This window comes from Antechinus flavipes, chromosome 1, assembly GCF_016432865.1.
Source record: "Antechinus flavipes isolate AdamAnt ecotype Samford, QLD, Australia chromosome 1, AdamAnt_v2, whole genome shotgun sequence".
Taxonomy (NCBI): Eukaryota; Metazoa; Chordata; class Mammalia; order Dasyuromorphia; family Dasyuridae; genus Antechinus; species Antechinus flavipes.
In genome coordinates, this window is record NC_067398.1 from 303085931 (window position 1) to 303113027 (window position 27097).

Below are 27097 nucleotides of genomic sequence, written 5' to 3' on the forward strand. Positions count from 1 at the left end.
GGGAGTCTTATATTTAGAAGTTATTTCATGTTTACCATACTAAGTTGAGTTCTTATTAAATCCTCCTTGTTATAGGACATCCTACTCCTATAAAGCTGAAGAATTGCTAGTTTGGGAGAAATTGGTCAATGAGTATTTTTTTGACCACAAACAATGTCAGGCACTATGCTAAGGGCTGAATGGGTGAGTAGAAGCAAACAAGGGAAAACAAAAACAGCAAAATCCCATTGGAGTCTGAAGGTCCTGTCTTGAACTTCCTAGAAAATGGGAAGATATGTTCAATTTGGCATCCTCGGAATGGGATTTGAGCAAGTCCTGCCAAGGCAGGCCATAGGTAAGCAAGAAGTGATGTTATGAGAGATCCAGATAACCACTAGCAACGAATAGACCAGTAAACAGAAATCACCAAATTGAAACAAATTCAAATAAGGTAGAAAAATGACACAAACAAGCACCAGAGTAGAATCCCTTGGCAACACATCACTTCAAGGGTATAATCAACCAGAGAATGTGAGGGCTTGCAAAGACCTTAGGGATCATCTGGTCCAATCTCCACCTTATCTCAATAAAGACCTGAGCTGGAGCCCCAGAATAGGAAACACTGCCTTCAGGTCCAAGGACTCAGATTCTATCCTCAACCAGCTATGAAGCACCTTTGGGCTGAAAGACAGTCTTAGACCAACAACTACTGTCTTCTTCCAAAAATTCACATCTCAGAGCATGATAAGCATAGAGAGTTATATCTTTTAGGTCCTTGTGCTGACCAAATAGGCCCTGGAAACAAAACAAGCTTTTCAAGTTTCTTCCTGAGTGAGGTGGCAATATTAAAGAGCTCATACGGTGATTGTGTGTCACTATATATATTTGTTTTCCTTTTTCTCCAATGGGGAAGGGACAGAGAAAAAGTCTTTTGCTCATTGGAACAAGTTAAATCTTAGGGAAAAAAAATTGAGAAGAAAGAGAACAACTTATTCTTTAGTACCTTAAAAGGGAGAATGGAGAATGGGTTAAAATCTAAAGTTTCTATCCCTTCTCAACTTGCATCATCATACAAAAAAAATTTTACCAGCTTAGAAACAAAGCCTCCCTTCAATCCATCCCCCGACCTAGTGCTTGCAGGGCTCCCAAGAGAATCACTGCCCTACAGGCTGTATCTTTAAGGTTCTGATGGGTGTGGTCAGGAAACTGGCTCTGGGCCACCCTCTGGGTTTCCTCATGTTCCAAATACCACATGGTTTCCCATCAGAATACTAAACAGGAAGTGAGTCACAATGAGTAGCTCTCCAACTCCTAGACATAGGGCCTGGCATCAGGGACTCTCAGACTCTAACTCTGCCTCTTCTACATCTCCTCACCCTACTATAGACCCATTTATAAAAACATCTGAGAACCCTTCACATTATATTTCTTTTGTATCTTCCAAAGGAATAATATGGCATGCACTTTAGTCATTCCTGATCAAAGAATGAATTTGAATAAGGTGAAGGGTCACAAAAGCTTGTCCTACAATTCCCTGGTCAACCATTTCACAAATGCAGCTGTTGTTCATCCCAATAATAGCAGCTTACTATGGGTGGTTAGATGGCATAGAAGATAGAGTGCCAGGCCTAAAGTTAGGAAGCCTTATCCTTCCTGGGTTCAAATCTGGCCTCAGACACTTATTAGCCATGTGACCTTGGGCAAGTCACTTAATCCTGTTTGCCTCAGTTTCCTCATCTGTAAAATGAGCTAGAGAATGAAATGGCAAATCACCCTCATATCTTGGCCAAGAAAACCCAAATGAGGTCATGAAGAGTTGGATTTGACTGAAACATGTGAAAAATAACATTACTATATGCCAGACACTGTGTTAAGCACTTTACAATTATTATCTCATTTGAACCTCACAAATCTTGGAGTGCTAGTTTATCCTCATTTTACAGATAGGGAAGCTGAGGCAAACATTGCCCAGGGTCATATGGCTAATAAGTGTCTGAGGTCTGATTTGAACTCGGGTCTTCCAGACTCCTAGTCCAGCATTTGGTCAGTAGATAGTGCCACACAGCTGCCACCATGAAAAAGACCAGGTCATCAAGGAAAAAAAAAACAGGCCAGAGTGTAACCACGTATAGGACAATACTAAAAAAGTACCCAAAAATACATTGTCCTATGTGAAGGCCTTTGGAAGGAATGTGAATACATTGCTTCTTTTTTAACCTTAAATAACTTTACCAAATAGGTGTTCTGTGGTAGCAGAAATGAAATATCCCACTGTCCTTCCCATTCAACTTTCCCAAAAGGAAAATCCCACCAACCCAAATTCTCTTTAATTCATATCTGTTACAGATTAACCTACCACTTATCATCTATAAAGTGTTTAGCACACTGTCTGACACACATAGTAGGAACACTTGTTCCCTTCCTTCCCTTGCCCCCCACAACTTCTAGAGATAACAAACTCAAATCAGCCAGTCCCAGGATTCCTCCAACAATTTTGAAACATACTTTTCAGGAGAAAAATTAACTCCCAAGCTCAGCACTGAAGCTTTCAAAAGGGAAGTCAAGGGAGGGAGATGGTAAATACTTCTTTGGGCAATGTTCCCAGATCACATTCCTTCTTACTACAAATTCTCACTCCAATACTGTCATGAAGAAGGGGTTTAGAATTATAAAATCTGGGTTCCACCACTTCCTGGAGAATATCATTTAAATCTATTTTCTTATTGGCAAAATGTGGATATACATTCTTGTACTATCTACTTTATGGGACTGTTGGGAAAATAAAATGTTTATAAATTTTACAACCAAAAAGCACCACATATGTGTGTGATTACAACTAAACTCCATTAAAAGTATGATTTAACACAATCATCATTCCTTCTCTTCTTAAAAAAAAAAAAAATCAAGCTGAGGTGACTAAGGTGAGTAATTATAGAAATAAACTCTTCCCCATTCCTAGGATTAAAATGATGCATCAGAATCCCTGCCTTAGAAAACATCACCAACAGAATAGTCATATAGCAAGAATATAGATAGCAGATGGAAAGGGATTAATCATTTACTATGTGCCAGGTACTGTACTAAGCACCTTAGAAATATCACCCCATTCGATCCTTGCAACAACTCAGGTTGTTGGGTTTTGGGGGTTTTTTGTTTTTGTTTTTGTTTTTTTTAACAAATGAGGAAACTGAGGTAAGCAAGAGGTCAAATGACTTTCCTCTGAGGCCAGATTTAAACACAGATCTTCCTGACTCCAGGCCCAGAATTCTATCAACTGTACTAATTCCTGGTGATCCGTATAGTGTAACAAATCATTCATCCTTCATTTCTGGAATATCCTGTTATCTCTGCCAGTCAAAATCTTTCCCTTCCTTCCAGACTTGGTTTAATTGCCTCTTCTGGGATAAAAACTTCTTTATTCCTTCCCTAAGCAGCTCAAAGTAAAGCACACTTCTCCCCTGAGAAACTTTGAATATTTTTTGCCCCTATTTCACTCCATCTTGAAATATACTTGTATGCAAGTTTCATTTCTACCCCATCCCATAAGAATCATACATCAGGTAACTATGGTTTCGTTGTCATAGAAATCCCCAGTATATAACTTTCTCCACCTAAACAGATTATAGTCCAACTATAATTTATATTCTGAAAATTGTTTGAGGCTCTGAGAGATTAAATGACATATTAGGTGTCAGAGGTTAAAAACTCAAGGCTTCTTGATTCACTTTTTTCCACTATACCATGTTTCTCCTTGATTCTGAAGTCCTTGATTCAAATTTATTGATTCAATAATTTAAGGTTCCTGTCATATGGACTAGGCTAGTTTTTCCTCAATGAAACTGTCCTTGAGATTTATTTAGCCTAAGAAATTAATTACTGACATGTTACTAGTCCATTAAGTACAAAAGGAAATGTAGTAGGAGTTACTGGTTCCTCCAGCTGCACAAGTTATTTCTGATTGGTGTGACACCATGATCAATGAGAGGCTACAGCCATGTAAATCCACAATGCATCCTGACTGACTAATCTTTCCACCCTATTCAGAAAATGAACCACTGAGCCACCAGACCAGTTTGAGTAATTTGGTTATCAGTTGGCAGGACTATCTGAGAATGACCTCATGGTTGAAGAGAAAGAAGGAAAGAAAGGTGGGAGACTCCAGTGATCAGAAGTCTTAATACAAACCCTTGTAGTTTGTGACCTTGGTACCAAGTTATTCACCAGAAAGTGGCTCACCTTGGTCTGGAGAGAATTAGAAGGTAAATTCTACAACTAGGTAAAGATAAATAAAAGTCTTAAAAAAAAAAAAATGCCCTGAAAAATAACAAACATTGTAAACCAGAGGTCCTCAAACTTTTTAAATAGGGGGCCAGTTCACTGTCCCTCAGACTGTTGGAGGGCCGGACTATAGTAAAAACAAAAATTATGTTTTGTGGGCCTTTAAATAAACTTCATAGCCCTGGGTGAGGAGGATAAACGTCCTCAGCTGCCGCATCTGGACCGTGGGCAGTAGTTTGAGGGCCCCTGTAATGTAAACTGCTAGTGAATAACTTATATTTCAAGACAGTAGTATCCTGAGAGGACCAGTTTTGATAAGTTTGAATTCTCTGTGAAAACTGGTATTTGGGAATTGTCTAAGAACTGGAAAGAATAATTTGCTTAGAACTCTGTGCATGGCATTTTGGAAGACCATCATGAATTATGTCACAAATTTTGTGGAGGATCTTTGGTACAAGGCACCAGAAGAGGGACTTGAAAGAACAATACTTGAGCCTCTGCCTCTTCAGCCAAATCTCATGTTACTACTCTGCACACATACCACACTCTGGCCAACCTGAACTATGACTCCCAAACACTCTACCTTCTTGCCTTTGTTCACATTGTTCTCTGAGACTGGAATGCTTTCCTTCCCTTTTTTTATCTGTTAAATTACCATATGTCTTTTAAAAGTTCAACTCAAAAGAACATTTATTAGTCATCTGCTATGATTTTCTAAATACTGTGCTAGATCCTATGAAACAGTCCCTGCCTTCCAAGAGCTTACATTCCAGAGGGGAGCAAAGTATACATATTTAAGAATATTTTTTTAAGTGGGGGAGGGGGGGAGGAAGGGGAGAGGAGGGGGAATGCGTAGCAAACTATGAACTGAGCTAAAGGAGAAATCAAGAAAGACTCGTTTAGAAGGTGTTACTTGAGTTAAGATTTGAAATAGGTAAGAGATACTAAGAAATGAATGGGGATAAATCAGACAAAGTATAGTCAGAGTAACAACAGAGATGAGAGATGGAATATTTTGAAAAAGGCCAAACTGATTAGACCACACAGAACCAGGAAGGACATCATGTGCAATAATGCTGGAAAGGGACACTGGAGCCATGCTATGATGGCTTTTGTCAGATTTTACTTTTGGTTCAGTTTTTTTTTTTAATTGCCAGAACCTTGTATTTGATACAAAGTAAATTGCTGAAATTCACCAAGTAGGTCCATGACATGGTCAGAAACTTGGGCTTCAAGAAAATCACTCTAGCAACTATGTGAAAGATGATTAGAATGAGGAGAGATTTGAGTGAAGGACCAGTAAGGAGGTTATTTACCACAATTTTCCAAATAGTCTAGATGATCTAAGGTGACAAGAGTTTGAACTGAAGTAGCAGCTCTATGGTTGGAGAGGAAGTGTAAGATACTCTAAAAGAGAGATCCTCAAACTACGGCTCACAGGCCAGATGCAGCAGCTGAGAACATTTATCCCCCTCACCCAGGGCTATGAAGTTTCTTTATTTAAAGGCCCACAAAATAAAGTTTTTGTTTTTACTATAGTCTGGCCCGCCAACAGTCTGAGAGACAGTGAACTGGCCCCCTTTTGAAAAAGTTTGAGGACCCCTGTTCTAAAAGTACAAAATCTGAATTTTGGCAGTTTATTTATGTGGCGTGAGAGTGATTAGAAGATAACACCAATGTTGTGAACCTGGATGACTGGAATGATTTTGCCCTCAACAGAAAAAGGAAGTAAAGGATAGGAGAAAGGGAGGAAAGAAGATAAAAAGGGAAGAACGAAAAAGAGAAAAAGACAGAAAGAAAAAGAGAGAAAAAGAAAAAGGAAGGAAGGAAGGAGAGAGGGAGGGAAGGAAGACCGAAAAGGACAGAGGAAAGGAATAAATAAGGAAAGAAAAAAGGAAAGAAAGCTGTCATGGTTTTCTTCACTGTTAATTTGGCTATTAAATATAGTCTCTCATTGTATCCTTTTCACTTTATTTATGCTTTCTCTAATTAGGATTGTAAGTTTCTTGAGGGCAATAACCATGCTTTATTCAACTCAAGAGGGCAGAGATGTTGGTCAATAAAGCCTTTTTGAACAAATGGCCTTGGCTCCCCAGAGAGATCTATGGACTTGGCTTTTGGATCACTTCCATGGATGGAAAGAATATGAGACTGACTCAAAATATCATACTATGTTAACACAACATGGTGCAAACAAAGAATGCTGGAATTAAATTCCCATTCTATTACTCACTACTCATGTAAATCATTCACTTCTTTAGGTTATCAGTGACTTCATCTTTAACATTAGGAAAATGAAATATGTGAGTACACACACATACAAAAAAGCACTGGATAAGAGATTCTTAGTTTAAATCATGGTTCCTTCACTTAGCAAAGTGTAACCATGAACAAGTCACTTCTGGATCTCATCTATAAGATGAGGAGGCTGGGCTAGAGAATCTCTTGGTATCTTCCAGTGCCAGATAATCTATAATTCTAAGACCCCTAAATCTAATCCTCCTGTGATCCTAATACTCAGAGTATTTTAATAGAGGTTAATGTCTTAGTTCAAAGTGATAAGTATCTTAAGAACCCTGGCAATAATTCCAGAAAAGGGTTTCAGGATAACATATTGATAAGAATTTTACTTGGTTACATCACTATTTATACATTTCAAGGTAAATAATTTAATCTTCCTGGTTTTCATTTTGCTCAGCCGCTAAGGAAGTTTGAACTATCTCTTCCAGGTATAAATTTTGACTTCAAATGATTGACATAATTTTTACCATTTGACGTGCTATTGCCCTTGGTACTGGTGTCTCTAAACAGGATAACACTAAATGAAATGAGGGGAAAAGACAAGAGCTAGGAAATCTTATAAAGGAGATACTACTTCCAGAAATAATAGGAGTTAAGACAACAGAATTAGAGATTTAGAGCTCTGAGCCCAGAAGTCTTTTCATCCAACCACTCTCACTTAAATGTTTGGGATACCCATATATTTTTAAGTCCTAAGTGGCAAATGGAGTTAGGATATGAACCTAAATCATCTGATACCATTGGTCTTTCCACTATACTATATTACTACATATTCAAAGGACTGAAGACTCAAAAATGAATAGATCAGGAGGGGAATGAATATAAAGCCTGCTTTAAAAAGTTGAATCACTGAAGAAATGCTGGTTATTGGCAGCTTAGAAAAAACTGGAACAAATTCATTTTGCCCTCAATGTTAAAAGCATCAGTTCAGTGTCTGTCCGTCCTACTTTTTACTTCCATGTCTCAATTATCATCTCCATAAATAACAAATTTCCTCAAAGGAGGAAGGCAAGTGCCAGTGGCAAAAGAAAATTGAGGAAGGGAAGGAGAGAAGGTACTACTCAGCCTGAGCAAAAAGCAGAGGCTTATCTAAGTTATCAACTTTGAGTTTAAAAATTCAAATTCACAAGCTGCCTTTTCATTTCCAATGACTCTTAAAAGTGTGACAGCTCATCATTAGTCAACTAGACTTCTTAATCTCTAAGGGAGGTGCAAAAAAGACAGCCCATCAATCATCATTCTTCCTTAAGGTCAGGGAGAAGCCCTGCAAAGTCTTACAATACTCTCTCACTAAGGGAACACATTCAACTATGTTGAAACTTCCTTTAAAAAAAAAAGTTTTTAAATGGCTTCAGAATGCAGCATTCTAATAAAGAAGAGCCAAATTGCCATTTATCTCCAGTATCTCAGGAGTAGAAATAGGATAAAACAAGACTAAAAAGTTAATAAAGTGCTTATTTGGAAAGCTCATTTTACTAGCCTACTCCTGGGGAAGAACAACTCCCAACAAAGGTCTTTGTCAATGTCTAGCAATGCCTACTAAATCATTAATGCACTGCAGTGCATTGGTGTTTTGGGCACTTTATCAATAATGTATCAATGATTATCATATTTACTGCAAACTGGGAAGATCTACTTCTATGATTAATTTCATGTACAATCATAAAATTTGTTGTAGAGAACCTTAGTCTAGGATCCCTTAATAAATGAAGACACTAAGAAAAATTAAGTGACATATCAAGGTCACAATAATTAGTGATCTAGGAATTGAACTTAGTTTGGTTCTAACCATTGCAACACACAATTCTGCCTTTCTCCTAAGGTCCCTTCCAGACGTTCCTGTGAATTTATATAAGGGTAAACTAGTATACTGGAAGCAAGACTGAAAATCAACCATAAGATGGGCCTGGCAAAGGTCTCCTAACGCAGTACTACATTAGGCGGTGGAAAAGTACAATTGCTAATATGTTAGAAAGTCACAAAAAGACCCAGAAAAAAGAAAGTGAAGATATGAAGAAAATGTCAAAGTTTCCTGGAAACTTGAACAAATTTAGTTAAGACTTTTTTTCTCCCACACTTCCATACCTTTCATTATATTAAGGATAATTTCACAAGCAATGAAAATTAAAATGCATTTCTATGTTCTTGAACCAGAAGCTCCCAATTAGTAGTAAAGCATTAACCTCTGGATTAGGAAGTTTTTACCTGAGTTTCCAAAATGATTGTTGCCGTGTCCACACATCACTGTCCAGTTTGGTTCAACTTTCAGCCTGACTTTCCACAATGTTTTATGGTTTGCAAAGAACCTATTTGATTCTCATAACTGTGAGGTGTTAACAGTATCATCATTTTACTGATTTTTTTTTTGTTTGAGAGACTTGTCCAGGGTCACCCACTTAAACAGTTGAAGCAGGATTTGAACAGAGGTCTTCCTGATTCCAAATCCAACACTGTATGCATGATAGTTAGCTACCTTTATACAGAGATTGGACCAGTATCACCTTCCTACTAGTCCCTAAGGAACTATACAATAATCTATAATTCTCTTCAGTACTCCATCCCTAAACAATTTTCCCACAGTTATTTTAAAGAATTCTACCTCCCATGCTAAAGACCATGGCTTATATTAGCAAAGTGACTTTAAGTACATTGAAAATTATAGAGAGAAGTACTACAAATATTCCAAATCCTTTAATCTTATACCACAATTACCCACCCTATCCTGAAGGGATTTCCTTCTTAAAAACCCTCTTTCCTTGGTTGTCTGCCTCTGAGAAGTCTCTAGCTTTATCAATGAGTTCTTCCCAATGTGGCCATTAAAACTGAGTAATATATAATAATATATAATATGATCTATGCAGAACACAGTAGTTCCTTAATTCAGGAACATTGTCTTTCTTAATGCCATCTAAGACTGTATCTCTTTTGTTGACCACCTTATCACTCTAAAGTTCTATTGCCAAATCTCCCCAAATTTTTTTCAGGTCAAATAGTCATCTATCTTGTACTTTGTGAAGTGAATTTTTTAATATAATTATGGAATTTTACATTTATCTCCATTAAAAAATCTCATTCTATTTGGTGTGACCCAATCTTTTGGCTTGTAAAAGTTCTTTATTTGGAATACTGATTTTGAAAACAATCCATCAACTATTCCTCCCTATTGTGTCAGGCTGCAAATTTGCTAAGCCTTTATCACTGATAAAATGCTAATAAACAGCACAGCCAGGCATGGATAAAACCTGGGGCATTCTAATAGATAGCCTTTTTTCCTCCAAGTTGATTTGGAATCATTACAAATCCATCTAATGTATCATCTAGCCCAGGGTTTCTTAAACCATTTTCCAGCCATGACTCCTTTTTGCCTGAAAAATTTTTACATTGACCCCAAGTATAGTTATGTAAAATAGGTATACGAATCAAATATTTACTGATGATAAATCATAATTCTGAGATCCCCACACTCAGTTACAAGATCTCATATAGGAACGTGACCCAAAGTTTTAGAAGCTTTTGAAACCTGACTAGGAGTGCATATATTATGGTAAATCCTTCCTTTCCCCATCCCCCCCCTCCCCACTCCCATCCCTTGCCAGTGGTCATGCTCTTTATGCCAAAAGAAAACACAAACCAATAAGAAAATAACTATGACCATTCAAAATGACTTCACAGCTCAGGACCTGTTTTCTCATCTATAAAATAAGTGGGATTAGATGACAGGGGTCACCTTCTGAGTTCTCACATTCTACAATTCTAATATATTCTAATATCACCTTACCTCAAAATAAAAATTACTACTAAGCTGTAGGGCTCTCCCACCACAAGATGATACTTTTCCAGTCATAAAATAGCCGGTCGTTGTAGCATCTGTGCTAACAATTCATCCCATGCAGCTGTAGATTTCAAAAGATAAAGTTTCTTAGAGTCAATGTAAATGCCAATACGGTTTATCACAAGACAGTTCCATGCAACTGGTCAGTGTTCCTTAGTAAGGAACTTTATTAACAAGTGAAAAAAACACATGAATTGGTAATCCCTTATAAAAATATTAACACTTTCAAAATTCAAAGTCTCACTTCAGGTTTCAAAAAGGTTATGGGATATGTTTTATCATGCTTAAAACTACCTATCGCTAAAAGTGCTGTAAATCAGTTAAGTTGTGAGAAACCAGTAGTTCAGGTTCTAGTTCATTTTCCAAATTAACCACATTTATTAAGTTACAGTACTGTGCATTTACTTATTACAACAAACTCTCACAGAGGATAGAGTCCTAAAAAAGTGCAACTTGAAACAATGCCTCCAGTTACAGATGTTCTCCTATTAGCAGGCATACATTTAGCATATATGGGAACACTAGAAGTATTAAAGGGGTTCTAAGGCTGACCCCTACAAGACCAGAGAGAAAATAGCTTTTCTTTGGAAAACGCTCCACCATCACCACTCCAACCCACCTTCAATACATCTGTTCATCCTGTTCCACAAAGCACAGTGACAAAGATATTTAGAATATCATAGGATCATAGATGTAGGGCTAGAAAAGAACTTCACAGGCTAGTTCAACCATGTCATTTTACAAATGAAGAAACCAAGGCCCAAAAAGGTTGGGTAAACTTGTACAAAGTCAAATAAGTATTAAACATCAGAAGAGATTGTAAACCCAAGGTCTCTGACTCCAGAACCAGTGTTCTTTCCTCTTTATTATGCCCAAAGTCAGAAATGGGTATCAAAATACCAGTTTCCCTCACAACTAACAATTTGAGTTAACAAAAGCAGTATAATATAGAGTGAACACTAGACCCAAACTAGAATAAACACTGGTTCTAGTGTCTTGGCTTTGGAGTCTTGGCTTTGTCACTGACTTGCTGTTAACTTTCGCTAGCAGTCACTTCTGAAAATGAAGAAATTGTACAAGATAACCTTTGACAAATTTATCTTTTAAGGCAAATACCCCCTTCACAGCCAAGTAGTAATTAATACCTTGCTATGAACTAATCAGCTTGTCTAAAACCCAAATAAATAGTAGAAACTCATACTATGTTTTAATAGGAAAGAATTTTACATGAGAGGGTAGCAGAGGAAGAGAAGCAGAGTTTAAGGTAAGGACAAACCTAAGTAGAATGTTTTGGAGAAAGAGGTGCACGATACAATGAGGGAAGCACTAGAAGTAGAAGACAAACTTTGTCTTCTTACTTCCTCGATTTTAACAGACCCTCTCATTATCACCTCAAAAATGGGGAGCATGGAAAGTTCTACTATTGTTATCAAATGTGCATAAAATGATTTGACATCAGTAATTGGGATCCAATTGTATATTACCTAGCAATATATATATGTATATATATATGCCTCAAATTGTGCAATTAAGAAAAAAAAACACACGCAAGCACACACACACACATACACACACATTAGGGCAATGATGGCAAACTTACATAAGGTTTCCTGTAACTGGTAGATAGGCTTAGAAAACCACAAATTAACATTATCTACATTATATTTTATTTTTATTTATTTAGACATCTCAATTACATTTTAATCTGGTTCAGACTACATTCATTTAACATCTCTATACTAAGGGAGCTTGCTATTTAAAGAAAATCTATTTTCTTTAAGTTTGGCAAAGGAATTCATCATCCCTACCACTGCCAAAAAGTTAGGGAGCATCTCCATAGACTTTAAGAAATTGCCCCTGGTAGAAATATTTCCATAGACTAAGAAATTGCCTCTGGATTTGGGAGGGGAGGCAATGGAAATGGGAACAAGTTGCAACTGCCAGATGTAACTGGTTAAGTAACAAACCATTATAGAGGCAGCATTAGCAAAGGAAAAAGAAATAGGAAATGTTAGAAAACCTAAGTTTTCATCTCTGTCAACAGGAAACACTGTGTGACCTTGGGCAAATTATTAGATTAAGGCCAGAGATAATTATTATCCCCACAAAAAAAGCCAATGAAAATTGATAATGTGTTAACTTCAAATGTAACTATTTAAAAAGCTTGTACTCAAGTGTATTAAATGCCAAATGTCAACTTCCTGTTCGTATAATTTTCCAAACTTAAGGCTGCTGTTTAGATCCAAAATGAACAATTTCTTGGCATTTTCACTTTTAATACATAATGAAGCTGATTAATTTTTAATTCTCAGGCCAGGCTTTGCCTACTTCTCCTATCATAGTGACCTCTCAACTGTGTTCAATATCAAACCTCTAACCACTTTCTTTTTACTGATTTTCTAAAGTAAGTTATCTTCCCTCAAAAAAAATCAAAGTAATTTCATGACATTTTCACTTTTACCACACTATAAAGTTCACTAAATCTTCAAATTAAACCTTACCTATCTCTTTTACTTATCCCAATAAAATAGCACCTTAAAAATTCCATAGCTCTTTGGCCTTTAGAGATTCAAAATTACACACCTTGAATCTGCAAATTTAAGCATAAAAATCAGCAACAACTTCAAATCAGTGAATTCTATGAGCCTGGCAAACTTAGTAGACTTTGGTTCCTTTAGGAATTTTAACTCTGTTTATACCAAGCAGTGATCCAGGTTATGATGACCCAAAACAAATTACAAACAAGCCCCAGTGTTGATGTTTTTTTTTTTTAAATATTTATTAGGATTATGATTTAAGGTGTATATTACTTCAGTTGGGTAAACCACATTTAAGAATTTGACTGCAGGACTTTATAAATTCAGCCAAATGCATTTTCCATTAATTTTGTTTTATATCTTGTATATGATGATTTTTTAAGTTTTTAATACTTTAGTCAAGCTCAGGTCACTGCAGTGTAAAATGTATTGAACCCACTCATGTCAAATTAGGTCTGCCTACATGGAAATAGAACTGATCAGCTGTGGAAGTTAAAGGACCAAAGGATAAACAAGGTTAAGAGGTTTTGGTTTCCCAACTTAAACTATGTTTTCAGTTCAATGTACATTGTTCTTAAAAGACCAAAAGTGTCTTTTAAGAGTAATTTTTCCAAAAAAAAAAAAAAAAAAAAAAAAAAAAAAAAAAAAAAAGGAAAGAAAAAACACAAAATAACACACACAAAGGCAATCTTCCATGATTTGTTTTGAAACTGGCACAAGAAAGGCTTCAAAATCCTAAGTGCTGGACCTATTTTTCCTTTTAAGAAATTATTCCCCATTCTGCTGGGGAATACATGCATCTTAAAGGTTTATTTTGTATATGGGTAGCAAATGTAAGGACTGGGGCATGGGAGTAGGAAAAGGGAAAGGAAGTACTTTAAGTGGCAAGTAGCATTGAGATTAAATAAAATTGAAAAAAGTAGCCAATATTAAAGTTTAAAAAAGTTTAATGGAGCCTGTCAGGCTTATAAATTGTGTTCTGGCAGACATTAAGACCTGCTTTTCTCTTACCAAAGAAAATGGCACAAGTTTATCAAAATTTGACAATTTAGTGTAAAGGGTACTAGGACTAAGGTTCAGAGCACCAACTTAAAACAAAAAAAAAGAATTGTTATTCAACTTGGAAAAGAGGAGCTAGTACATAAGGGATGGATTAAATCAACGTGTTCCACTACCTCAAGCTCACTTAGGCATAGGAGCGCCATCCACTCTTAGCATCACATCAATACACCCCAACTTCAGCATTCAATTTACAAGCAATAGAAAAACAAAGATGATCCTAGATGCATTTCTTGGTGCATTATTATTAAGTGGAAGGCTGGGAAAAGTGTTCATAATACATAGGCATTTTCCGTTTCAGGTTAAATATGACAGAGCACTATAATTTCACCTGCAGCTGTTTTCCTTACAAGAGGCTATGAGAGACTGTGTTATATACCTCTGAATGAGTGAGAGTGAGTGTGTGTCTATGTGTGTGTGTGTGTGTGTGTACACACATATTCTGCAAAAATGGATGATTTAAAAAATCATGCCTAAATTTTTGTCTTAGGATGGATTTTCATTTCAAGCTCAAGTATGAAAAAATAAAATCAAAAAAGGAGCCCAGAATTTCAATTCATTCCAAACTTTCAAAATTCCATTCACATCCTATCAGGCCAATGAGTATTATGGGTCAAATTTATCCAAATTTCATTTAAGTCTTCACAAGACTATAAAGTGGTTCAATAAACAACAAACTTTAGCTAAATGCTATAATTAATTATTGGAAAATCCCTACATTGATTTGTAATGGTCTTGAGACAGAAACAGGAAATAACTGATAATGGGCAAGGAAACACTCTTATCTTTGTCCTACATGATGTAAGAATGCCATTTAGTAAGTTATAGTGACTGGCAGGCTTACATTAAGTTCTTCATCTAAAGAACACTATATTTGGTTCAAGATATTAGAAGATGAAGAGAAAACATGCTTCAAAACATTGTAGCTATTAAGAGGTCTTACATTTGTCCAGAATTCTATTTGAAAGAACTTTTGGTTAGGTCTACCTAACAATTACAGAACCTGCATAAGATTCCATCTTTTTTTAAGAATGATATTCCAATTGTTTCCCCTCCCACCCCCCTTTTTATTTAAACAGTGATCATATCTTGTTCATTAGCAGGCAAAATACATACCTTTACCCTCCACCCAGCCCAAAGTTAACACCTGCCACAAACATGGGCATTCATGAGAAATGTAAAACTGGATATATAGTTGCATACGATACCTACCCCTTCACTAATACTGAACCCAAAAGGAAGCCTATTCTCAATTTTCACGACCTCTCTAAATTTAGGTCACTCAAGAGTGCAGTCTGCAGTGCTTACACTTACCACAAGGACAGTACCGGCATGTAAATAAGTACATTATATCATTTCAAAACTGAAAATTTTTAAGTCTATGAGGTTAATTGGGGAAAAGTTTAATATTGCTACTTTTAGAGCACTAAAACACACAAAGTGAATCCAATAAAGATCCTTGTATTGATTCAATATTAAGTATTAATTGCATGACCATCATAGCACCTCTTTACATTATCACACAATCACCAGAATTATCAACTGCTTTTAAAACTAAAAAGGGCACAGTCCAATATTTATAACTTGCACACTGTTACTATATAGAAACTAGGTGCATGGTACAGTGCTGCGAAAATGGAAGCCTGCAGATTTGACAAAGATGCCAAGTCATGTTTTAGACAATTTCAGTCAACTGGCAAATACTGTTGAAGCAAAATACTCAACACAGCAGGAAATAAAGGACAAAAAAGCATTCTATAACCAAATAAACATCTGATATTTCCTTTCCCTTTAAGAATACAAGTAAGGTCACTTTTAGCCTTGGAACGGATACATGTTTGCCTATGATGATCTTGCTAACTACTACACAATATCTGATGTCCTCTGCTAGGATTATAGTTTAAGAAAGCCATAGTTACAAGAGGCATCTACTGTAATACCTAAAACTTCCTTTATGGCAATCATTATTGAATTCACTTGTCTTAAACAGTGAACAAGGGAAGATGGCCTCATGTTTCCTTTTCAATAGTATGTTGAGGATCAAGTGGCTTTCAAGCAGCATGGTGGGTTTGAAAATTTTGCAGTTTAGATCATTCTGTTGCGTTTATGAGTTGGTGAGTCTGTAATGACATCGCCACATTGGGCTGAGGTACGCTTTCTAGTTCCACCATTGTCCAAGTGGAGTGCCATTTCTTCTGATATGAAAGTGTTCAAATCCACATCATGGAGTCCATTTCTCCTTCGACTAGCATTCGATCCACTGCTTACATGAGTAGGAGAGCCTGGAGTACTTGAACGAACGCTTATACTAGCCATTGCGCCACTAAGACCTAAGAAGAGAAAAAATAGTTTTAAAAGTTGTACAGTAATAATATAAAGCGTAAAACTTAAATTTTGCATTCTATCGCACTATAAAATGCCTGCCTGTATTTTGATTTTTGCCAATCAAGGAAAAAGAGTAAATAGCTATCTGCCTACCAAAAAAATTCATGTATGTATGTTACATACTATATCATAATACCTAATTCTTTCAATATGTATTCTTGGGGGCAGCGAGATGGCAGCTCGGTGGCAGTGAGTTCAAATCTGGCCTCAGACACGTAATACTTCCTAGCTATGTGGCCCTGGGCAAGTCATTTAACTCCAATTGCCTCAGCAAAAAAAAAAAAAAAAAGTATTCTCATTTTAACATATCAGGGCTGGCCGATTTCAAATCTTTACTTCCTCTGACTATTTTTAGACTTAATGCACCTACCTCTAGGGCCCAACCCAACAACTGTGGGGACTCTTAGGACTAAAAATTATTCAGCTAATCTGGCTTCAATGCATTCTACTGTCCTAACCCCCACCTGACTTCAATTAAAAGACTTCTGGATTTTGGTTTAAAGTTCTAAAAAATTCAGTAACAGGATGAAAGTCCTGCCATTATACTTTAAGATATAAAAGGTAAAAAGATGTGATTATGGCACCTAAAGCCCTGTTTGGGAAACCATGTCTACTGGGCTCTCTCCATGAAATCAAACCTCACTCCTGACTGACCAACATAACTTTAAGCCTTCAAAATATGCTTGGATCAAATCTGGAAACCTGCATCACATGAATGTCTATATTCAAGGAAAAACTGTAACAAAATTATAACAGCAGTTAGAATTTAAATCTTAAATTATGTTTTAAGAAATTATAGGCCCTTTCAAGGTTCACTAAATTTTGTTATACAACTCTATGTAATCAATATTTCTAAGACCAATTTATATTTTTTATATTCATAAAAAAATTACTGAAAATGCTAAATATAAAATTCAGCATATTCATTAAGCACCCACTATATACAAAAGGTATCATTGCAGGTGCAATAGACACAAAACAAAAACACAAGGTCTTTGGAATTCCACAATCTAATTAGGGATGAAGAATGGAGTTATGACAATAATCTAAACAAATATTTCAAGTAATATAAAAAAGAAGAAATTATTTTCAATTTTGAAGTAAGGAAAAAAAGATCAAAGAAGGTTTCATGAAAAAGGTGGCATCTGAAATGGACATTAAAAAATATTTTTAATGGACAAGACTTAATGACAGTGGCATGAGGGAAATTGGAAATTAATTCATGGAGGAATGGGCAAAATGAACTCAGAAACCACCTACTATTTATTCTAGATTGACCAAAACTGTTCAGAGAAATGATATAAAACAAACTAAGAAGTATACTGGAACCAGATAATAGAATGCTCTGTATAGTCAGCTAAGGAAATAGTATTTTCTCTTATAAGCAAATGGAAGGCTTCTGAGCAGACTAATGATATAATTACTCCTATATAATATATATTATACATATAATATATATTTTTCTGGCAGCCATGAAGGATAGATTTTACAGAGAAAAGACTAAAAACAGAAGAAAACAAACTGGATAAAAGACAGTGAATACAGAAAAATATGAACTATCCTGCTGATTCTAAAGGAGCAGGCAATTATATGAGATGAGAGGAAGAGAGCCCAAAAAGCAGAGGTTCTGCATCTGAGTGACAGGACAGAATAAGTCATGCAAATAGGGAAGTTATGAAGAAAGGTAGTTTTGGATCTGAAGATGAATTCAAGTTTTAAACATGTTAAGTTCAAGGGTACCAATAAGACACACTTCTAGAGTTATTTAGCAGGAAGTGGGAACTATAAGGCAAATGTTCAATGCACTGTTTGGTTTTAGTTATTAAGTAAATTCATGGCAGAGGTAGTAATTAAAGCCACAGGAATGAATGAAATGCCCAAGACTAAAGAATATAAATTAGAATGGTTAAATAAGCACAAAGTGTAGGTGAAAGAATTGATAGTGTACACAGAATGTTTTATGAACTGTTAGATATATTCTTCACTGTTGGTGGCCAAATTTTTGTTTTTAGTTGTTAGATGGGAGAGTGCATAGAAGAGAGTAAAAAAAGGACAAATCTAGAAGTGAATGACATAAAAACAAGAAGGCATCAATGTAATTTATTTTTCAAAATGATTCTAGTAGAGAGGGAGTCAAATAAGAGGAGGGAATAATTTAAAAATCTCGGAAGAAAAAGGAGGACATAGGGTACAAAGGGGACTAACCTTGGCAAGGACAACTGCCTAATTCTTTTGGAATAAAAAAAGAACAGTTGAAGATAGGTTTTGAGGTATGGAGTAGGGAGTATGAGGAAGCAACAAGAAAAATATGGAAGGATCAAGAGATAATATTGCTTGGTTAAGAAGATTTCTGTGAGGAAGGAGGGTAGAAGAGAACTTAAAATCAAGAATCGTGGTGCGTAAAGTATCAGATGACCAGAGTTTAAATGAAATTCATGAGAGTGGCAAATTTCAACCAGGAAATGAAAAGAATCAAAGACATTGAAGTCACCAATCTTGATGAAAAGAACTGAAATGGAGGTATTAAAAAAATTTTATGGAAAAAAATACCAAGCATTTTTAGAAGGAAAATGAAAGTATAAACTACAATTGTATGGAACAGTATCAAATGATGGCAACAAGGATCAAGACAGAATTATAAAAGCATAGTGGCATGATCAGCAAATATTAATGAAGGTAATGCTGATAGAGCAAGATTAGAGAAACTGCAGAAAAGAGTACACCAATTCCTCTTAAGTTCAGATTCAGCATGAGAAGGGTCCTAAAAGAACATCTAGTCCAATCCCCTCTTTTTTCAGATAAAGAAACATAGGCATTTAAAGGTTAAATATGGCTTGGCCATGGCCACACAACTATTAAGTGTCAGACTTTAGCCCAAGGATTTTTGACGCTTAAGTTAAGCCTGCTGTCTACATTATTCATCTCTTGCTGATCCTATAAAACAAGGGTTATGAGAAGAGTGATCAGCCTTGAAAAGAATCTTCAGGGAGAGACTACTTACCTCTTGATGGTGGAGAAGGCTTTAGTTAAACATTCAGCAATTTAATGTGAAATTAATTTTAACTGTGCAAAATGGATAAGACTTTTGAACTCAAAAAAAAAAAAAAAAAAAACATCAAAAAGAAAAAGCCAGAAAAACAAAATGAAAGAAATAAAAGGTGATGGAGATTTCAAGAATAAAGGCATTGCTAATAGTCATAATTACTACTACTATTACCTATTCTGCATCTAAATTTTGACTGGTCTCCAAGGTATTTTATACACTTTGATCCTACAGTTTAACAATTTTAACTTCTGTCCAACAAAAACTTTCTACTGTATTCCCCTACCCCATACATATCCTCATTTCTTATCTTTCTGGGTTATGTTTAACTCATTCTTCCCAATGCAACTATCCTTTCTTCACAAGACTCAAGATGAAATTCCAGCTGCCTCTATCCCAGATTTAACCTCACCCCATTTTCTGCAATCCTATCCAACTGTCACAGTACCATATGATTCAGAATTATTATTTCTTAATTGTTTTGGGGTACTCCTTTGTTTCCAACTATGTTATATTCCTCAAGGATAATAATCATGTCTACCTTATATCTACTTCCCCACCTCCAGAACCTAACCCAGCATAATGATCACTTACATACTTACTGTATGAAATAACTTTGCTAACTTTCTACACAAAATAAGTCACACAACCTTGAGTAAATAATAGTATAGCAGTAATAATGACAGTCATTTTTTATAGTATTTTAAGGTTTGCAAAATGCTTTAAAATCTTATCTCATTTTGTTACAAATATCTCATTTTATCCTCACAACCCTAGAGGGTGGGTGCTATTATTAGCAGATTTGCAAATGAAGAAAACTGATACAGACAGGTTAAGAGACTTGTTCACAGATACAAAGTTATTTTGTAAACTACATTCAGAAATAAACACAACCAACACATACTGGAATACACATGGTATTGGACTTCACAGTCCCTTTGGATTAATTAATCACAATTAACTCATGCAAAAGTCCCAACTTCCTCTCAACTCCCATCTCCCATAGCTTGGGTAGTATTTCTATATGGAAACACCAACTGGCCTTACTTAACTATATAATAAAATGCTATAAAACTGCCATAAAATATTTTTTATGCTTAAAACATTTTGATGAAATCCATAATTCTGAAAAGGGAAGTTTGTATACATAGAATACCCTAAAAGATAAATCAAATGAAAAGACAGAAGAAATTTGGGGACAGAGAAGAAATTAAGGAAATGAAAAAAAAAAAATTTCAGCCAGGCAAAACTTTTAGTACTTAATCAATTTCACCGTTAATAAAGGGAGAAAAAACACTAGCATTTAAGTATCCCATGTAATAACTATTTACATGCACAGTATAGAAATTTTTTAAAATATTCCTGTGTGTGTGTGTACGTATAGTAATATTTCAAAATTTCATCTGATTTTTGATCACTTCAGTTCTTTTATGTGACTTATAGTATAGGAAACCATTAAAATCGATTAGTGTCAGTACCTGGTTCCAATAAGTTTGAATATTACAATGGAATACTTGTAGAAACACTTAAGTCCTTCCTCTATCATCACATTGGTAGATAATATATTTCTCATTATTATTGCCACATGCTTTATAATATAAAAATCAATTAAAATTAAAGTTTTATCAGAACCTATGAACCTTGCAAGACTTACTTAACTTATATAAGATGAGCTACTTGACATATGAAGTAATTATCAAGATATTTCCTAACTATACTGAAATTGGAAATTTGAAAGTTGGAAATACTATTTTATTACACAAAAACTCATCTGTTTAAAGATATATCATTTGCTGACATTAAAAATATACAGCCCTCAACAAGACATCATTATTCTAGCAAAGTAATGAAACTTCATTCCCTGCTTACCAGTGGAGTTTACCCTCTTTCTTCTACATAAAAGAACATCAATTTTCTGAAATGTCAACTATAAAAATGAAAAAGTTTTTAATAGCCTGCAATTTTATTTTTAAAAATCACTGGGACAGCTTCTACAGCAAATGCTTTGGGGGAATATTAAGACACAGAAATAATCAAACCAAATCAAGCCCAAACAAACTAAAACATATGATTCAGCAGTAAAAATTTTACATTATAGATTAAAAAGAAACTAGACTGTATGATAACTGAAACAATAGGCTGACAGTTCTGAAGTGTCAGTGTGTTCACTATAGAAGTAATGTGGTGAGGGGAAAAATGAGAAATTAAAATAATAAAATAAAAATAAAAAAAAAAATCAGCCACAGTAAGAAACTTCAAATTATGCAAATAGACAAAAATAGATTCTTAAGATTTTTTAAAACAATTTCAATGTTAAATCATTTCTTTCCCCATAAGATTAAGTGCTGCAAGTAAATTGTTGATTTTTTGTTACATGGAACTAAAAGAGTTTTGATCATAATGACTACTGATCAAAGGTAGATCTCCAATTTCATTTGTACTGGGGAACTGCAGGAAAAAAATTCTCTACAAATGCAGAATGGCTTTCTCAGCAATTTTTAAGTCAAAGAAGGTGTTTTTAAACTGGTTCCAGGTACATTTCAAAGGGTCCATAAATTTCATGAATTTGAATAGGAAAAAAATGACATCTTTATTTTCAACAAACTATAACTAAAATTTAGTTAGTATTTCCTTCCATTATAAATGTAAGCAATAAACTACAATAGTATTAGGAACACCTATTGACATTTGAAAACACTAGAAATTAGAAATTATCACATTACATTAGCTATATTATGTCACTTAGATTTCCAACATCACTTTATCAAAACCTACACAGCTTAATGTGTTTAAGTTAGGCAAAAACAGCTTTTTTTTTTTTACACTGGCATCTTGAAAATATAAAATTTAGGGACAATTAGTTGGTGTAGTGGAAAGAGCACCAGGCCTGAAGTCCGGAGGACCCGAGTTCAAATCTGACCGCAGGCACTTGCCACTTTGTGGCTGTGTGACCCTGGGGAAGTCATTTAACCCCAATTGCCTCAGCAAAAAAGAAAGAAAACATAAAATTTAATTTGCCTATATTTTTAAATATATCATCTTATAAATTTAATTTTAAAAGCATACAAAATTTTAATTTCTGATTACTTTATTTCAAACTGTTTTCTTAGTAATCCTATGCGCTTTCAGAAATTTCATTTTAAAATATTATTCTGAAAAGGTTGCAGACTACCCCAAGAAGTCATAACACAAAAAGTTAAGGGAGAAGCTAAATGATTTGCCTTCAAGATTTGCGCTCTCTCTCTATTCATTCTAGCACATTGCTTTACCTATCTAACAACCATGAAACCTCAAATTTGGGAGAACAGAGGAGAGAAAAGAAAAGATATTAAGACACTATATTTTACTCACTTTACTGCTGAGTACCACATTCTACCTATATTTGGGGAAAAGTCAAAAAGTTTGAGAGTATCCAGAGAAAGCAGAACAGGGTAACAATAGTGAGGGAATCATACTACGAGGATCTATTGGAGGATTGTTTTAGCCTGAAGATAACATATTTCATTGTCTGGCCTTATAATATCCAAAAGTATCTGAAGAGTTGTCAGGTAAAAGAGGGATGAAATTTGCTTATTTAGCCCTAAAGGGCTGAGCTAAGAACAAAGAAAATCAGATTTAGACTTGACTAAAGGAAAAACTTAAATCACTTAAACTTAAAATTTAAAACTTAGTCAAAAGTGAAAAAGGCATGGTTCCTATATTACTAGAGGTTTTTTCCAAGCAGGAGTTAAATGACTTATTGTTATTATTATTACATATGATTACTTATTGTTGTTACAATGCACAGGCTGAACTAGATGACCTCAGAACTGCCTTCCAAATCTGAAAATTCACAAGTGTAAATTGATTATTAAGGCCTAAACAGAATATTTTACAATTCTAAGTGCATGCATAACTACACATAAGCAACTTTAATCCCATTTTTACTTTTCCAGTAAGAGAAAAAAAAAGATTTTATCCCTTTAAATATTAATAATTATTAATTTCTAGGTTGGGAATTCAAATAAGCTTAGGGAGAAAAGGAAAATTTAAACTTTTTATTTTTTAATGCACCTTGATGGCTTTAATGATGACTATCCTAAAGGTTGCTTTCTTTAAAGACAATTTTAGAAATACATGTTTTCAGAAAAGCTTTATAAAAAAAAAAAAATTCAAATACAATTTTAAGCAACTAAAGTTGTCTTGGTACATCAGTATTTTTATCATCTAAATTCCAAAGTTCACTTAATACTAGTGTCCCAAGATTATTTATACTTGCATCAATTATTTCAGGAATATACAACCAGTTTTCTTCAATAGAGAAGGAAAAAGAATGGAATAAAAGTATACAGAACTTTGAAAAATTTACAGATATATAAAGTCCATAGGCCAATTCCAGTTAGTTTTGCTATACATGAACTTTCCTTAGCAACAATAGTAAACAAATCTTAGGAAAAAAATTTATTAGCTTACAAACTTGACAATACATATTTAATTATGTGAACCTGTGATTTTTCTACTTTTATTAAATGAAGGAGTGAGGGAATAACAAAAGGAGGAACAAAGGAGTGAGAGAAAAGGGAAATGAACACAAATACTAAATGGACATACATATCTAACAGTAATTAACAGTAACCTTACAGAACTTTAAAAAAATTGCCTTGACCTCCAAGGACTCCCTTACAGTACTCTTCTTATTTTTCTTCTAACTAGTTAAGTTGTTCTCTAGCCTGATTTTAATGTCCAAATAATCACATTATACTCCTTATTTCCATACATCCTCTTATTCCAATCCTTGTCACCCAACTATACTTTTATGTAACTTGTAATAATATACCATCAAATAAATGGATGCATCTATTTAGTAGTTTAGATAATCCATTTCTCTTCTATCATCATTTTTCTATTGGACACAAATGCCACAGAAAATAGCCAGCCTACCATCACAGTCTTGATGGGAGAAAGTAAAACTTCACTGATTCAGACTGTCAGGAATCAGAGCCTTTGAAAATCAGGACACCACCAGGTTCAGCACTGTTGTAGAGTATCCAGATCAACTTTCCATTGGATTAGATAGAAAAGTGGCACCCATTTTATCAAGTTAAGATTCCTACTAAAATGAACAGAAATTCTGTATACTTCTACTCAATTTATTCTGATACAATAATTTTCAAAACCAGCTTATGTATCAAGTAGCCCCACCATTTTATAGAAAAAGGAAGAAGAGCAAAAATTTTTGAAGCTGATTTCCAAAGGCACAAGGCAAGACACTAGAAAGTAACAACCATGTAACCAGGAAAACATGTCAAATGTACACTACTATTACTCTATTAAGAAGTTACCTAAAATACTAAATTATTAAAAAAAAAAAAAAAAAGCTAAGAAAGATCAGAGGAAACTTGTTTAAGGCAGAATTGGTTTTTAAGTGACATGCTCAAAGATATATATGTAGTATAACGCCAGAATTCAGAATCAAAATCAAGTATTTCTATTCCAAATTCAGCATTCTTTCCACTATATAAGAGTATCTGCCTAATGATTTCTCCAGATGTTTATTATCTAAAAATTATTTATGCAAAGAATAAATTACTATAGATCACAAAGACAAAAAAAATCAAATCTGAAAACAAAATTCTAGAATCCTCATCAAAAAAAAATAAAAAGTCTCCTAAACAAGTCCACAATAAGAACTACACTAAAGGAACTTGTTGTTTCTTTAGTTCTCCAAACAAGAAACCAATTACATGGTTGAAATTTTTAATATTGTTATTGAGAACCATTAAGCTGTTCTGAGAAGTGAAATTTGAGATATGAAATGTTTATAACTGCATTTTTAATATAAATAAAAGAATTTAAACAGAAAGAAAAAAACTAAATTTGTAATGATAGTTATTTCTACATTTCATTAAATCTCTATTCTACTTGGGGATATATTGAATAATCCGTAAAAGGTAAACAACACACCAGAAATATCTACCCAGATTACAAACCAAATCTTTATTTCAAAATCTGAGTTATTATTCAGTTATAAGACATCAAATAATTCTCCTGGAGTTTAGGTAAAAAAAAAAAAATCTATTTACCCAATTTAATACATGGAAGCCAGTAACCAGTAAACTTTAAAATAAAATAAAGTCTGTTACTCCCACAGTCTACACATGTTAATCAATTATTGCTTTAAATTCTTTTATTACAAAAGCCTTGTCTTCTAGAAAGCTAGAAAGCTCAAACTGTATCCTTAGCTGCTGGTTGTAAGAGAAATAACAAATCAAGGAATTTACTATTTCTTTGTCAAAATGAAGCCAAACTATCATTTAGTGTCTTAGCTAAGACTAGGCTCATAAAAGATAGATATATTTCAATTTCCTGAGGTGACTGGTATCACAGGAAGATTAAAATAAAAGAATAATTTCTCCTCTGAATCTCAAATATTCTTGGTCCACAAACTTTGCCTAAGCATTTTTCATTCCTCCACCCTAAAGATCCTATATGTGCAAATACAGCATTTTAAAGAATTTCCTTTAACAGAATTCCACCTATGTAGAGGCTCAATGTTTTTCATTGTTGTTAAATAACAAATTTCTAGGCCATGTAGGAAAAAAAGTCTAACGTTTTTTATTAGCTCTGTGTTAACAAACCTCCCCAAACAATTTAGCTCAGGCTTTACATAACCTAGCATAAAAGTTAATACTACTTTCTCAACACTATGTCACATTTTTTATCCAAATTACTCTAGAGAAATTCCAAGAGGTTACAAGGATAGATTTAAAACAGAAGTCTTCAAGTCTCAAAAAAGTCATTTAACTTTGGTAGGGAAAAAAATCTCATATTTTCTCCTATGTTCAACCGCCATTATTCAAAAATGTACCCAGAAAGCATACCTATTCTGTCTCTCTTCAGTTGTTATCTCCAATTCAATTTTTCTCTTTACACTCAGTTCAACCGTTTTTGCCCATCCCAGCTAAACTAGACTCCAATCCTGTCTCCCAAGATGAAACTCACTAATGTGATAAATTTATTGCATTTATGTGCTAAGAGAAAGACTAGCCCAAAGAACAAAAAATTGCAGAGGCAAATTTAGGTTTGGCATAAGAAAATCCTTCCTAACAACTAGATATTCAAAAGAGGAATGAACTGCATCTAGAGATAAAGTGTTTCTATATAGCTGGGTCTGACAAATTGTAGATGTTATAGATCAGAGATAAGCAAACTACAAACAAACACCACAAGCTAGGAGTGATTTTTTTCACATTTTTAAGATTTTATTGCCTTTAAAAATATAAAAATCATTGTTGGCTCCCCGGTCATATAACAACAACAATAAACAACAGATGGCTTGCTGGAGTTGGCCAATGGGCCTTCTATATAAGTCCTTAATGGATATATATGGTCAAATTCTGTAAGCTCCCTACTTATTTCTCAGGACATTAATGTATGTTATTATAAAGTCTTCTACTGACAAGTTATTAATTTGTCTATTAACTTCTATTAAAATATATCTTGATACCAAATAGAAAAACATACCAACTATATGAGAGCTCTTCAAAGTTCTAAGCAGAACTATTCAAAGATTCTCTTCTTCACTAAAAGGTTCTAATCCTTTCCAAGGAACACAAAGTTCTAAGGAGAACTATTCAGAGTTTTTTCACCATTAAAAGGTTTCAATTCCTTCCAAGGAACACTTGGTTTCCAAAAATCTAGTTA

General features: G+C 34.5%; 1 protein-coding gene across 1 annotated transcript in view; it reads right to left on the minus strand.

Annotated features, from left to right (window-relative positions):
- Positions 1 to 10744: 10744 nt before the first annotated feature.
- HAPSTR1 (HUWE1 associated protein modifying stress responses) overlaps positions 10745 to 27097 on the minus strand; it is a 42272-nt gene continuing 25919 nt past the window's right edge. Inside the window, exon 4 of the mRNA XM_051963564.1 lies at positions 10745 to 16316. Within this exon, the coding sequence (XP_051819524.1) occupies positions 16072 to 16316 (245 nt within the window). The 3' untranslated portion in view covers positions 10745 to 16071. The remainder of the gene's footprint in view (positions 16317 to 27097) is intronic.